General features: G+C 30.4%; 2 protein-coding genes across 4 annotated transcripts; one reads left to right on the top strand and one right to left on the bottom strand.

Moving 5' to 3' along the window:
- The first annotated feature begins 883 nt into the window (after positions 1-883).
- Positions 884-2166, top strand: LOC131853847 (ejaculatory bulb-specific protein 3-like). Its single transcript, XM_059204905.1, has 2 exons — positions 884-1398; positions 1885-2166. Exons 1-2 carry the CDS (start codon positions 1218-1220, stop codon positions 2070-2072), a joined length of 369 nt encoding a protein of 122 aa, XP_059060888.1. The 5' UTR covers positions 884-1217; the 3' UTR covers positions 2073-2166.
- Positions 2167-6116: 3950 nt separating this feature from the next.
- Positions 6117-11808, bottom strand: LOC131853842 (ejaculatory bulb-specific protein 3-like). Of its 3 annotated transcripts, none has more exons than XM_059204899.1 (3): positions 9879-9963; positions 7520-7713; positions 6117-6311 (listed from the first exon to the last, which is right to left on the bottom strand). In XM_059204899.1, exons 2-3 carry the CDS (start codon positions 7698-7700, stop codon positions 6127-6129), a joined length of 366 nt encoding a protein of 121 aa, XP_059060882.1. In that variant the 5' UTR covers positions 7701-7713; positions 9879-9963; the 3' UTR covers positions 6117-6126. The 3 variants fall into 3 exon arrangements, 2 of the variants coding, with proteins under 2 accessions (XP_059060882.1, XP_059060881.1); XM_059204898.1 differs by lacking the exon at positions 9879-9963 and adding an exon at positions 8140-8229; XR_009358008.1 differs by lacking the exon at positions 6117-6311 and adding an exon at positions 11563-11808 and having other exon boundaries at positions 7631-7713; positions 9879-10117.
- Positions 11809-13201: the final 1393 nt, after the last annotated feature.

The following is a 13201-nucleotide window of genomic DNA, read 5'->3' as shown; positions in this document are numbered from 1 at the left end:
ACAATACATAAGATGACAATTAAAGTATAAGATCATGTGTTTTACCACGGCAATGGCATACCTACAGAACATTATTGTTTAAATATTGTACATAAATAATCCACAAAAAGAAAAAATAATAATAATGGTAAATTATATCATTCCAATCGATAGGATTTCGGTATTATTATAATGTATTTTTTAATTTATAACTTCTACACGATTAAGGTCTACAAATGCCGAACAAGCTGTAAGTGATGAAATTCCTCGTAAGTATGACTACAGTCAGAGTAAATTATAATAGGATACCGTCACTGGTGCTGTCTTTGCATCCCTCATCCATTGAGAAAAACTAAAAGTATTTCAAAGATTTCACTGGCAATATTGCCTTGTCCTTGAAATTCAAATTTGCTGTATCATGATAGAAAGGTCGACATTGTTCCTCTAAATTAATATTACCATCTATTTAGATTTGTATGGCGTAATGATATTATAATGATTACGATTCCGAATAATTTCAATAGCGCAGTTTGGATATTATAATAATAGTGAATTTCCGCTTGTTTTGTATATAAATATTGCGAAAATACGCACAGGTGTCAGTGTCAACGAGCATTTAAAGGATTATTTTGGTAAGACATAATATTTTAATATAATTTTTAAAGAACTGTAAAATTATGTTTTTTGTATTTTTTACTCCTTTGGACCAAAATGAGTAAAAACCTTATAATGCAGCATCAAATCCTAAATTAAGCTCTGATTATTTTGATATTCGATTACCTAGTGCGGACACTCCATATTTGATTTTATTTGTTTCCTAATAATAATACTAGCTGTTCTTCGTTTACTTTTTAAGATAAAATATTCTCTTCATCCGTCCTCTTTATACAATTGATATTCACGTCAAATGTCAGTAAAATCCGTTCAGCCATTAATTGTAACACAAACAAGCAGTTTCGCAGTACACATAATTTAGTGTTTTGTTATTCTTAAATACAATTTGATTAATACTAATACTGGAATTTTACTAATTACATTTCAATGCAAATATACAAAATGTTGTGGTTTTTTAATTGCTTAACAAAAGCTCCAGTCACAATATTTACAAAAACATTAATAACGTTGCCTTAATTTTGTCTTAAAAAAAGTTTATGACACTTCGTGAGTTGTCCTGTGTATTACAACGTATCATATTTTTAACAGATACCTGAAAACAGGGAATATCATCACTAACTAACATGAAGGCTGTTATCATTACCGTGATCGCAATGGCGATCCCCATGGTGTTTTGCTACGACGAAATCTTTGACAAAGTCGACGTCGACAAGATTATTAATGATGATACTCTGTTCACTGGTTATATTGACTGCATGCTTGATAAAGGGCCGTGCAATTTGGAACATTCCGCAGAATTTAAAAGTAAGTTACACTTCCTCATCATCATCATAAAAATTTTAAATGAATATAATCGAGACTGTAGGTACCTATATCCTTATCCTTATTCTTAGTAAAGGACAGAAGTGCAAATATTATTAAGTGAGTATCTCTTTTAACGTTGAACAAAGATGAATGATAAACAATGATGAAGAGTGTGTAATTAAAGGATATCTACTATTTTTAAAAAATTAATCGTGTGTTTTAACAAAAAATTCATTCAAGCTATAGTTTATCATTGCCCATTTCGCATTAACTTACTCAATTAACTTACGGAATTAAATAAATAAAATATTGATATTTTGCTTATTTAGTTTCTTTTGAGTATATATCATCCATGTCTTTATAAAATATCTATCCAAGCCGTATCTTCTACAGCCTGAATTTCTTTCAGGTATTTATTCAGTATAGACGTATTGAAGTCGATATATTTAATTCAAATATTTCGTTATTCTTCTTTTTTTTACACAGAGTTACTTCCTGAAGTGATTGCAACTGCTTGTGCTAAATGTAGCCCAATCCAAAGGCAGCACGTGAGGAAAACTGTAAAAGCCCTGAGTGAGAAGAAACCAGATGATTTCAAAGTCTTTAGGACTAAGTTTGACCCTAAAGGCGATTACGAAGCGGCATTTACAGCCTTCATAATTGGCACCGACTAAATTTTCAGAACTGTGATGACTATTATTTATGCTTTTGACTAAACGGTAACCTAAAACTATTAATCAAAGATTATTAATTATAAACGCACTATGTGGAGCATTACCTTTAATCTTAAATAAATGTTGCAAATAAAAACTTTTTTTTATTTATTCAACTCACTTTAAATTAAGTTTAAGTTAACAGTATATATGTTTGATTGCTAATTAAATGGTCAATTTCATACATTTCATAATATTTATAAGTATATTTCTTTTTCTTCTTGAGCATGTAACTATTAGTATATGTGTGAAATACACTTTGTTAATGTTGCGACAAAACGAAACATGAAAACGCCTAGTTATTTCGATAATGCAACATCGTAGTTAAGTAAAATCTACCATTTTGTACGTACTAATCTATACATATAAATAAAATTTGAATGTTTGTTTGTAATATTGACAAAATCGTTTTTTACTATATATGACAAAACCGTTTTTTACTACTTGTACTGATGTAATAAGGAGTAACTTAGTACCTTTATTTTAGAACAAAACTTTTATTTTAGAAAAAATATTTATATTCCCATATGCACGTATTGAAATATATTATACAGTAGCTGTTCCCGCGACTTCGTCCGCGTGGTTTATAGTTCAGCTACCTGCCAAAAAAAGTCCATATGTAAAAAATGATATTTTAGTGTACATTTTATTCATATGCACGTAGGATTATTTCAATATTACAAAGTGTACAATAAAAATATGTATAACATTATATATATATCTTTATTGTATAAATATGGTACATACATCAAAATAACATTTATTAAAAATTTTGTCTGTCTGTTTGTTCCGGCTACCTTAGGTAATTTAGTATACTTTCATTTTAGAAAAATAAAGTTAAATTCCACGCGGACGAAGTCGCGGGTACAGCTAGTCTATCATATAAATAAAATTGGAGTGTCTATTTGTAATATTGAAATAACTGTTTTTTACTATACATATAAATATAATTACGGTATATGAACCACATAACGTTTTTAAAAAAAATTGTCTGTCTGTCTTTCTGTTTGTTCCGGCTAATCTCAGTAATGGTTAGACTGATTTTGACGGGACTTTTATTGGCAGGTAACTGATGTAATAAGGAGTAACTTAGGCTACCTTTGTTTTAGAACAAAACTTTTATTTTAGAAAAATAAATTTATATTCCACGCGGACGAATCATAAGTGGAATGTATCTCTTCCATAGTGTTATTATTAGTATTTAACTTGTTAATAACAGAATTGTTGTCTAATCTAAATAACTAGTAATTAATTTTAATGCTTTACACCCACATTTTCCATTTTCAAAATTATGTCGGGTACAGCTAGTATATTATAAAATCGTTTGTGTTAATGAGTCTAGAATATTGACATTAGGAACCTATATTCATTTTATAAACAAGCAACCACTAACATAGAATTTTTGAAAATTTCGACTTAACTGCATGAAGAGTGAATAGTCAGTCATATAATATAGAATGCGAATGTAAAGGAAATTAAGTAGGTACTTAAATCCCTTCCTGTGGATGTTAAATTTTACTTATTACTAGCTGTACACGCGACTTCGTCCGCGTGGAAATTAACTTCTTATATTTTAGAAAAATAAAGTTAAATTCCACACGCAAAAATTCCCGTGTACAGCTAGTCATCAATAAAAAACACGTAGGTATCTCTAATATATTATACAGTAGCTGTTCCCGCGACTTCGTCCGCGTGGTTTTTAACTTTATTTTTCTAAAATAAAAGTAGCCTAAGTTACTCCTTATTACATCAGCTACCTGCCAAAAAAAGTCCAGCCATTTCAGAGATTAGCCGGAACAAACAGACAGACAGACACAAATTGTAAAAAATGATATTTTAGTGTATGTACCGTATTTATATTCATATGCACGTAGTAAAAAACGATTATTTCAATATTACAAAGAACAGGCTTCAACACCCTCAAGTACAATAAAAATATGTTTTTGCTATCAAATAAACCGTTTTTATTTTATTTAACTTTATTTTTTTAAAACAAATATAGCCTAAGTTACTCCTTATTACATCAGCTAGCTGCCAAAAAAAGTCCTGTCAAAATCGGTCAAGCCATTTCAGAGATTAGTCGGAACACACAGACCGACAGATTTGTATATGTACCGTATATATATTCATACGCATGTAGTAAAAAACGGTTATTTCAATATTACAAACAGACACTCCAATTTTATTTATATGTATAAATGAGCATATTATAGATATTTATACGTGAAGCAGGAATTCAGAAAACCCAACATTCTACTATGAACCCTGAGATAAATTATGAAAATGGATAAAAAAATATACGTCTTACTTCATATTCTTGGTCAATCGATATGTGACCAGGATTCTCGTAACCACCTTGAAATATCGGGAGCTCATTACCAATACCAACACGGTAAATGGTCGAAGTAGTAGATTAAATAAATAGTATATATATCATTCGAAGGGTTTTTTTATTTTATTTATGATATGGAATTATGATTATGGAATGGTGCATCCGCCTGCACTAACGGTTTACGCTGTCGTAACACCACTGGAGTATTAATAAGATGAACATGAGGTTAGCTCAGCAGCAGAATTTATCACGATAATATTCAGGGGTAACCGCGTGTCAAACTGACATGGTACATTGCTACATTGTACATGGCAATGAGGTCACCATTCCACTTTACTAACAATCCTCTTTTCACTCTGGGGTCGTTTGAAGGATTGATATGGTAGTAAAATTGCGGGTTGTGGAGGCAGAACACATTTGACGAATGTGACCATGGTCGGCACATGATGACGTCATGATCTTGGCGTTGTTCATGTATATAAGCGACAGTTGCCGATTACCATTAGCTGGAATATCAATTAGATAGTGTAGTAAAGTAGTAATCCGGCTATTGTACAATCATAATAAGGTCGAAAATAAACCATGAACCATTTTGTGAGTTGAGCCATAAAATTGTGACGCGAATCCCGTGGTGTATGACGCGGAACGATTGCAGTGTCCAAAGATTATGTGACGACATTGCACAAGCGTCATTACGTCACACAGCAACCAACAGCAAACGGTAACTGCGCAACCGACCCGCTGCCCTCCCACCTGACACAAAAACACACAAACGCAACGCAACCTGGCTAAGCTAATTGCTAATTTCCACTCCTTAGCAACGTATTAACTCACTATTATCAAAGTGACACAATGAATAGTATAATAAGAAACCATATTACTGATGTGAAATAATATAACAGTTTTTATCGTTGAAGAATAAATCTGTATCATAAGTATATTCTACAAAATCATATGAAAAAATTTACAGTCAGCTTTTTTGTTACTTCTTGACCCAAACTTAATAAATTTCGAAGGAACGATTTTGACTTACCCTGTATATAGCCTTACATGATTTTATTTGATGTGACGGTGACCTACTCTATCACCCTGTCTTACCACTTATGACTTACACAAAGACTAGATATTCAGTTTTATTTATAGTTTACATAGAATAGCAAAGAAGTGAAGGACACACTTAATAAAAGGCAATAGTAACGAAGTACATAATTGTTATAAAAAATACACAGGAACCTCTATACACCATATATACCAGGTACCACTTTTTTTTTACTCGATGAAAATCCTCATAAAGACTTTGTCCGAACTACGTAATATAAGAATGAAATAAAATAGATTTAAGATGTATATTATATTTTTTATTAAAAATATCAGTCAATAACGCATTGTCATGATAACATTCGACAACTAATTTAGACCCAATTGTATAACAATTGTTAAATAAATAATAACAAATAAACCACAACATCTCGCGACTGTGTGGCTAAATAATATAAAATAATATTTGATTGCTTGCCCAGTAGTTCTATTCTATTCTTTTATAATAATAAAATCTGCGTGCTAAAATGTCGATAAGAACTTTTTTACGGTGGCATTATCTGAGTTTAACAATACAAGTTTTTCCAAAATTATATATCTTAATACATCCTACGTTGGGCTTATTAGCGATTATTGTGTATATATTTAGCTTCCCTGGATAAATTTGTCAAAGTCGGCGCGGTGTTTGCCACTCGGGTCGTTTTTCTTGACTAATTCCTCCCACTGTTTTGGATGTTTTTGTTGGATAGCTTTAATAACTTTTCTAATATTAAGTTTCTGTTTCTCTGTGCATTTAGAGCAGATGGTTTCCACAGCTTCAGGTAGAGTCTCTGTAATCATAAAATATTTTTTATGGACTTTCATTGACTTGTTAATAAAACTAACATTTGTAAATACATTATTTGTATATGCAATAAAATATCCTGAATATGTGATATATATTTCTTCTAAATGGCACTGATTTGTACATTCATAAAATCTGAGCAAAAGTTAAACATCTAGATTCTATAGTCTTGTTTGTGCAGTCATATGTCAGTCAACAGGTTAGCTTCATCTTATATATTTTTGTAGATGCAACTCTGTATTATTATTATACTATAAATAAATGAAATTAACATAATCTTGACCGCTACTTCGTCTTTACGACGTACTTTGATTGTGTCATGCCAAGGTAACGCGTAATCGAAATAAAGAGTACATCAACACAAACTAATAATAAATGTTCTTAGTGTATCGGTGTATCAAATTCACAAAGTGAAATTATTTTTTCAGCGTACTCACCTTGCACTGGATAAATTAGTTTGATAAAACTACTACCCAACTTTAGTAATAACCACCAAAATATTAATTCTATTTACTGAAAAACGATGACGGACAAGCTAGTCGTACTTTTAACTAAAATAGTTGGACTATTTGTTACCCAAAACTTTGTTGTTTATTATTAAATATTGTTTATTTTTAGTATAGCTCAATTAATTTCATCAATTATCGTGTTCAGTGTACCTACTTATGACAAATACGTACTGTTTATATATTTATATCAATAATATTAAGTAGATATTATAGAATATGAACATATAGAGTAAAAAAAATCAATCTAAGAATATCGAAAATGATATTCCATACAAATCTTATCATTTATTTTAACCGATATTTCAATTAAGTTATGGACGTAATAAGGAAAGTACTGTTAACCAGACATTTAGAAGGACATAAAACAAGTTTACAATTTGGTCCAAGACTATCTTCTCAGAACAAGCCTAACCTTGTTCCCTTTACGCAAGAAGTTACCTTTAAAAGAATAGTTGCAAGTTATCCCAAATCCAATACGATCATATCATTGCTAAAAAAAATTATTAACTGTAATAATACAATAATAAAGTTAATCATTTTTTTATAATTAATGCCTATAAAAGATTCGATTCCTTTTTATTTTCTTTAAAATATTTCCCAAATATAAACTAAACAATGCTTTCCTTTGGTTTATTAATAACCAGCTTTAAACTTATATAACTAATAAATTTAAATGCATAAGTACTTTTAAAATCAGATCCTTCAGGAGTACACCGTCCTTTGTCGAGGAAGCAGTTGACGTATGCTTTAAGTAATCTATCATTGGTAATCAATGTGTCCACATCAAAGTTATCATATTTGGAATTATATTTATCAGCGGCAAATACTGCTACCACCAGACAACACAAAATTATGAAGGCCCTCATTGTTAAAATGTTCCTGTAAAAAAGACACCGAATACTAGTTAATAATCACGTGTATTCAATCACAATGCAACATAGATTGTGCCCTGAACTGAATATTAACGACAAAATCAACACATGTGTCCATGGAGGCGAGATGTGAAGTGAATTCAAATTAAGTGCTAATCATATTTAGATAATAAATATTCAAGTCCTTAAGTACTTTGTATGAACAACTTATATTAGACATAAACATTATTCTTAAATACGCTATATAGGATTGAAACAACAAATGCTCTTCTAAAACCACTGACAGAAGGATAGTTTAGATAATCTGTCAGAAACAATTAAGTAATAAACACATATATATTTGCAGCACTATCACAATATTAGTTGCACCACACAACTCACGAAAAGAATTGAATTGACACAAATTGCAGCCAAATGCAGTTCGTTAACCCACCTTTTACTCTCTATAATGGGCCCCAAAGAACTAGCATTGGCAGAAAGCGACAGTGGTTTATATTGACAGCAGTATACCCACTACCTTTGTGGACACATGGATCAACTGCGCAATCCAAAATATAAACAAATTTAAACCTTATTTATACCATCATATGTAAGTAAATCGTGTTCGTTTTAAATGCAGTAGAATCCTTTGCAGTTTACTAGTGAAATGTCGTGAGGCGGGCCATAGCCCAAACATATTGTGAATTGCTGCATACTACCAGGAAACTTGAGTAATTTTAAACACTTCAACCTCAGATATATAAGGAAAATTATACAGAACAATCCTTCTTGTAATTTTTATCCTTTGGTAACAAAGATAAATATTTTATATTAAATATAAAGTAGATAACAAGAAATCATATGGAGATAATTGTATTAGTTTTATGGCAGCAACAACCATTAATAAATAAATTTGATTCCAAATCACTATTACATAGTATAAAATAAAGTCGCTGTCGCTGTCAGTTCCTATGTATGCTTAAATCATTAAAACTGCAACGGATTTTGAAGCGGTTTTTGTTAATAGATAGAGCGATTCAAGAGGAAGGTTTATATATAATACATGTATACCCGTGCGAAACTACCCTTTTGTTACAACAAACAAATCAAGTAAAATTAAAAATATTAAACATTTATATAATTGCCGTCGCACTTGAAGTATATATATATGCTGTTTTACCAGAAGATCTTGCATATAACCTAGATAGGCTCATCTTAAATCGTATCCAACTCATGATTAGGTCTCAATTTACAGGTCTCCATTGTGGGATTTTCTTACATCAGAGCAGATAGAAAAGTATATTCTTCAATATTTAAGACCTTTTTTTACAAAATTGCTCTCAGCACTAGCTTTGTTTTAAACGTGTGTCTTGAGTAGTATAACTTTAATATACTGCCTCATGTTCTAATAGTCATAGTTTATTTTGTATATAATTAATTTTCGAATATAAATATTTCGATACTTTATCAGTTTGGCCGTGAGTACCTACGTGCGTGCTTAATATACTAAGCTTAATGAAGTATTTAATTATTTAAATTATTCAGATATCATCATTTAAATCTAAAAAATATTAATATAAACATTTTATATAATATATATTATTTACGCGTTTTTATATATATATTCAAATATTTAAACAAAAATAGTTACCGTTTTTGTAACCAACAAAAAATAATTAAAAAGGAATTTTAGTCGTCTTGACGTTGTCGTTATTCAAAGTACAAATACATATAAGGTGCCTTATATACTATACATTATCACAGAATCATGTCAAACCAGTATTTAGAGACAATAATTTTAATTTTATAGAATTATTTAATATCAACTTGTTGAATAGAAATATACGAGTGTATCGAACACACGAATAATATAATATTTTTTTTATTAAAAAAACCACTGTGAATCAGGGTTTTACATTTTACTATTACAACATTTTTAATAAATATGCATGCATGACGTAGTAATACAATTGGAAAAAAAATTAAAACCGAAGACAACACAAAAAAAATAAACACAGAACAACAGAAAAACGAAAAGGTTTCTTTGGATATTAGAGAGTTTTAAATCAAAGTAGAAAATACTTAAACTGAAATAACATAAAACAAAATTATTATAATAATCATCATAAAAATCAGTGAGTCAGTGTGAAACAAAGAATAATTATTGTATTGTCATTGACTGTCCTTCCTTACCTGTCATTACATTCAAAGTGTATGTGTATGTATATAGAAACTTAGTCGAAACTCTTAGGAATCAGATATAGCCTTTTCAAATGCGTCATAGAATTTATTTGTAGGGTCAAGTTTTTTCTTTAATTCTTCGAGCTCCTTCGGCAAGAATTTCTTGAAAGCATCAAATGTTTTACGAGCAAGATTTTTCTGTGATGGCGAGCACTTAGTACATGATGTAGTAATTAGTTCTGGTAACACCACTGGAACAATATATATTTTTTGTTTATCGTATATTTTAAAAATGAACAATAGCATAGATCGAAACCTAATTGTAAGAAGAGATGCGAACCCGCAACGACGTCGTAGTAGCTTTCTTCAGGCAGGAGTTGGATACCAACCTCTCTGAAAGTCTCAATAGCATGTTGCGATATCTATTAGTATCTACTCGCCCCTCGTATTAGAGAAAATAAAACTTTAATAAAACAATTTCCAAAATATAATAGTACTTTGATATGTGTACGCAATAAATCTTTTGTTTACTGTAAAACATACAATAACATTATTTGGAAGCAAACTTTAAAGACTTCACTTTTGCCACATTTTGACATTTTTATTTCGAGAATTTCTACTTTACGTCGATGCAAGAGACTAAAACTGAACCAACTCACTTGGTTGAAATGGTAATCATAGCTAATGCCAATCAATGCCCAACGTAGCAGTGGAATATGTATTATTATTATTATTAAGTAAGTTATTAACTAAGTATCCCTTAGAGTCGGAAATCCCTAAATCGGACACTTAGCGAGAATCCATGTTTACTAAAATATTCCTTATGTTGGTGTCCTTTAAGTATCATAGGTATTAACTGAACCCTAAACTGATGTTAAATTGGCCAAAATCTTGGTTGGACGATGGAGGAAACGAATATAAAACTTGTGCCCTATAATTAAATATCAATGAATTTGTATAAAGAACTTTATTAATAATATTTTTATTGTATGTATGCCACGCAATTACTTCTATAATTTTATACCTACTTATTTCGATATTTTTTTCTGCAATCATTAGGGTTTACTGCCATGTTGACCCAATACAAATTTCGCCACAGTTATAGCGGTTTGTGTTTCTAGAACGAAATTTTAAATATAAATTCCCTCTTGCGAATATTCTCTACCTATAGTATGTAATATAACTTCATATGTATATGATATCAATTTGTTTAGTAATATTATAACATATTTATATACTTTAATATATTCATAACAAAAAGAAATCTAATACAATTATCTTCTATAGTTTTACTTGATAATGCATATCCTTTTTGGAATTTTGATCTATTTCAATAAGAGAGTTATTGAAATAGAATATAAGATAATAGAAGATAATTAGTACTAGTTTGTTGCATTTATTTCAATAATGTGATTATTAATCAATGAGTGGACTTATTGTCCTAAATTTTATATATACTAAATTATATATAACTGTAAGATTTATTTTGATAATACAATTTACATACAATCCAAAGTGCTGCTTTTTTACCGGAACTTACTTAGATAAGATATGAACAAAAAATATAATTGACGAAATACTATATTACTTAATGCTTTTAGACTTCAACTCCTTACAACCGTTAAAATAACAATTTTGTTAGTATACCAACAAAATTGTTATTTTAACAGTTGTTCTATTTACCATAGCTACTTACGTTTAAAAACTCTTCCAACCGGAGTGCATGGTCCTTTATCCAAAAAACATTCCATATACCTTCGCAACAACCTCGGATTCTGTGCAAAATAATCTACGTCGAAATTATCGTATTTTTGATCATAATATTTCTCTTGGCCATAAACAAAATCAGTCAAATGTATTACAACAACAAACACACAAACTTGCAAGTAATTAATCATAATATTAAAATGTAAACACACAATTACTAATGCTTGTACAAAAGTCTCGTATGGTATATAGACGAATGACGCAATCCTCACAAAGCCTTCCATTAAAAACAATATTAGAGCGGTAGCCTTCATTGTATTATTGAATAATTCATGAGTGCTTGCAAAAAAAACCAGAAGCTTAAATTGTAGATGTTGTCTGGAACTCCGGAACCTTCCATACCTATCAAGTTTACGTGATGCACATAAAATATGTCTTATAAATAAATAACTCTGAACAATTAACACATCGCCATCAAGTCCCACGGTAAGCAGAACTTGTTTTACAACTGATATAAATACTTAGATAATTTTTGTTTTTAAATACATACATAATATACATAGAAAACAACTAAACCGATACAAAAAATCATACTGATAAATACAGATGTTTGTACCATGTGGGAAATCCAACCCGCGACCATCAAAAGTAAAGCGGTGTGCTAAACTGCTAGACCACCTAGTTGGACTTATATATATATACTACATAAGAAAACAAGGTCCCCTCGCTGCGTCTGTCTATACCTTCGCATAATTTCTGACGAAAGTTTACTTCTATAATATAATATAACGTCCTAGTGCTTGGGTGAAGTCTCGTCGGGACGAATTTGTAATAATAGTCTCATTTAGTATATTTTACAAAAATTAAACTTAATACCTACCCACCTTAGTAACTTTTTCTCACATATTTCTGCCATACGTTTTTTGTTCCGTTTTGAAGAGTAAGACGTGGCAGTGGAATTAATATGTGGTAGACATACAAAGATAATGTTTTAATTTTTATGTAGATATATCTATCTCTCTCGATTTCCTACCTATTAAAAATACATCCATTCCTATATTTAGCTTGAAACGCTTGTAAGCCAGTGTATGTACTAATTACTTCCACAAGAGCTACATAACACCTTAGATTTTGGAGAGTAAAGTATCTGATATTTTGGTAGAATAGAATAGAATAGAAAATCATTTATTCAAATAAACTTAATTTAAGCACTTTTGAATAGTCATAACAATTTGTTTTTTATCTACCACTCGTTCGGAAAGCTGTCTCATCACAAGAAGAATGAGCAAGAAACTTATGTGTTGCTCTTTTAAATAATCCTTGTAAATTTACATTCGAAACGTGAGAATACAAACTACCAACCAGCACTCATTTTTTGGGTCATATATAAATATACAATAATATTAAATCAGTCGTAGTGATAAGAGCAAACAGACCAGTCCCTCACAAGACACCACGCCGCCACATGTCTGGACATTTTAGTGAGCATTACTACTAATTCCACTCGACCACGTCACAGCTACAAAAATTACTATATGGTAGTTATAGTATTCCCACTTTACATGAGGATGCATGCGGCAATCAATACAAAAGCCGCTACGCTATCATATATCAAGAAAGCAGTATGA

Source organism: Achroia grisella, unplaced genomic scaffold (genome assembly GCF_030625045.1).
Source record: "Achroia grisella isolate CSIRO2021 unplaced genomic scaffold, CSIRO_AGI_Agris_v1 utg906, whole genome shotgun sequence".
Lineage (NCBI taxonomy): Eukaryota > Metazoa > Arthropoda > Insecta > Lepidoptera > Pyralidae > Achroia > Achroia grisella.
The sequence above is the reverse complement of the archived record's forward strand: the minus strand, read 5'-3'. Positions and strand labels throughout refer to the sequence as shown.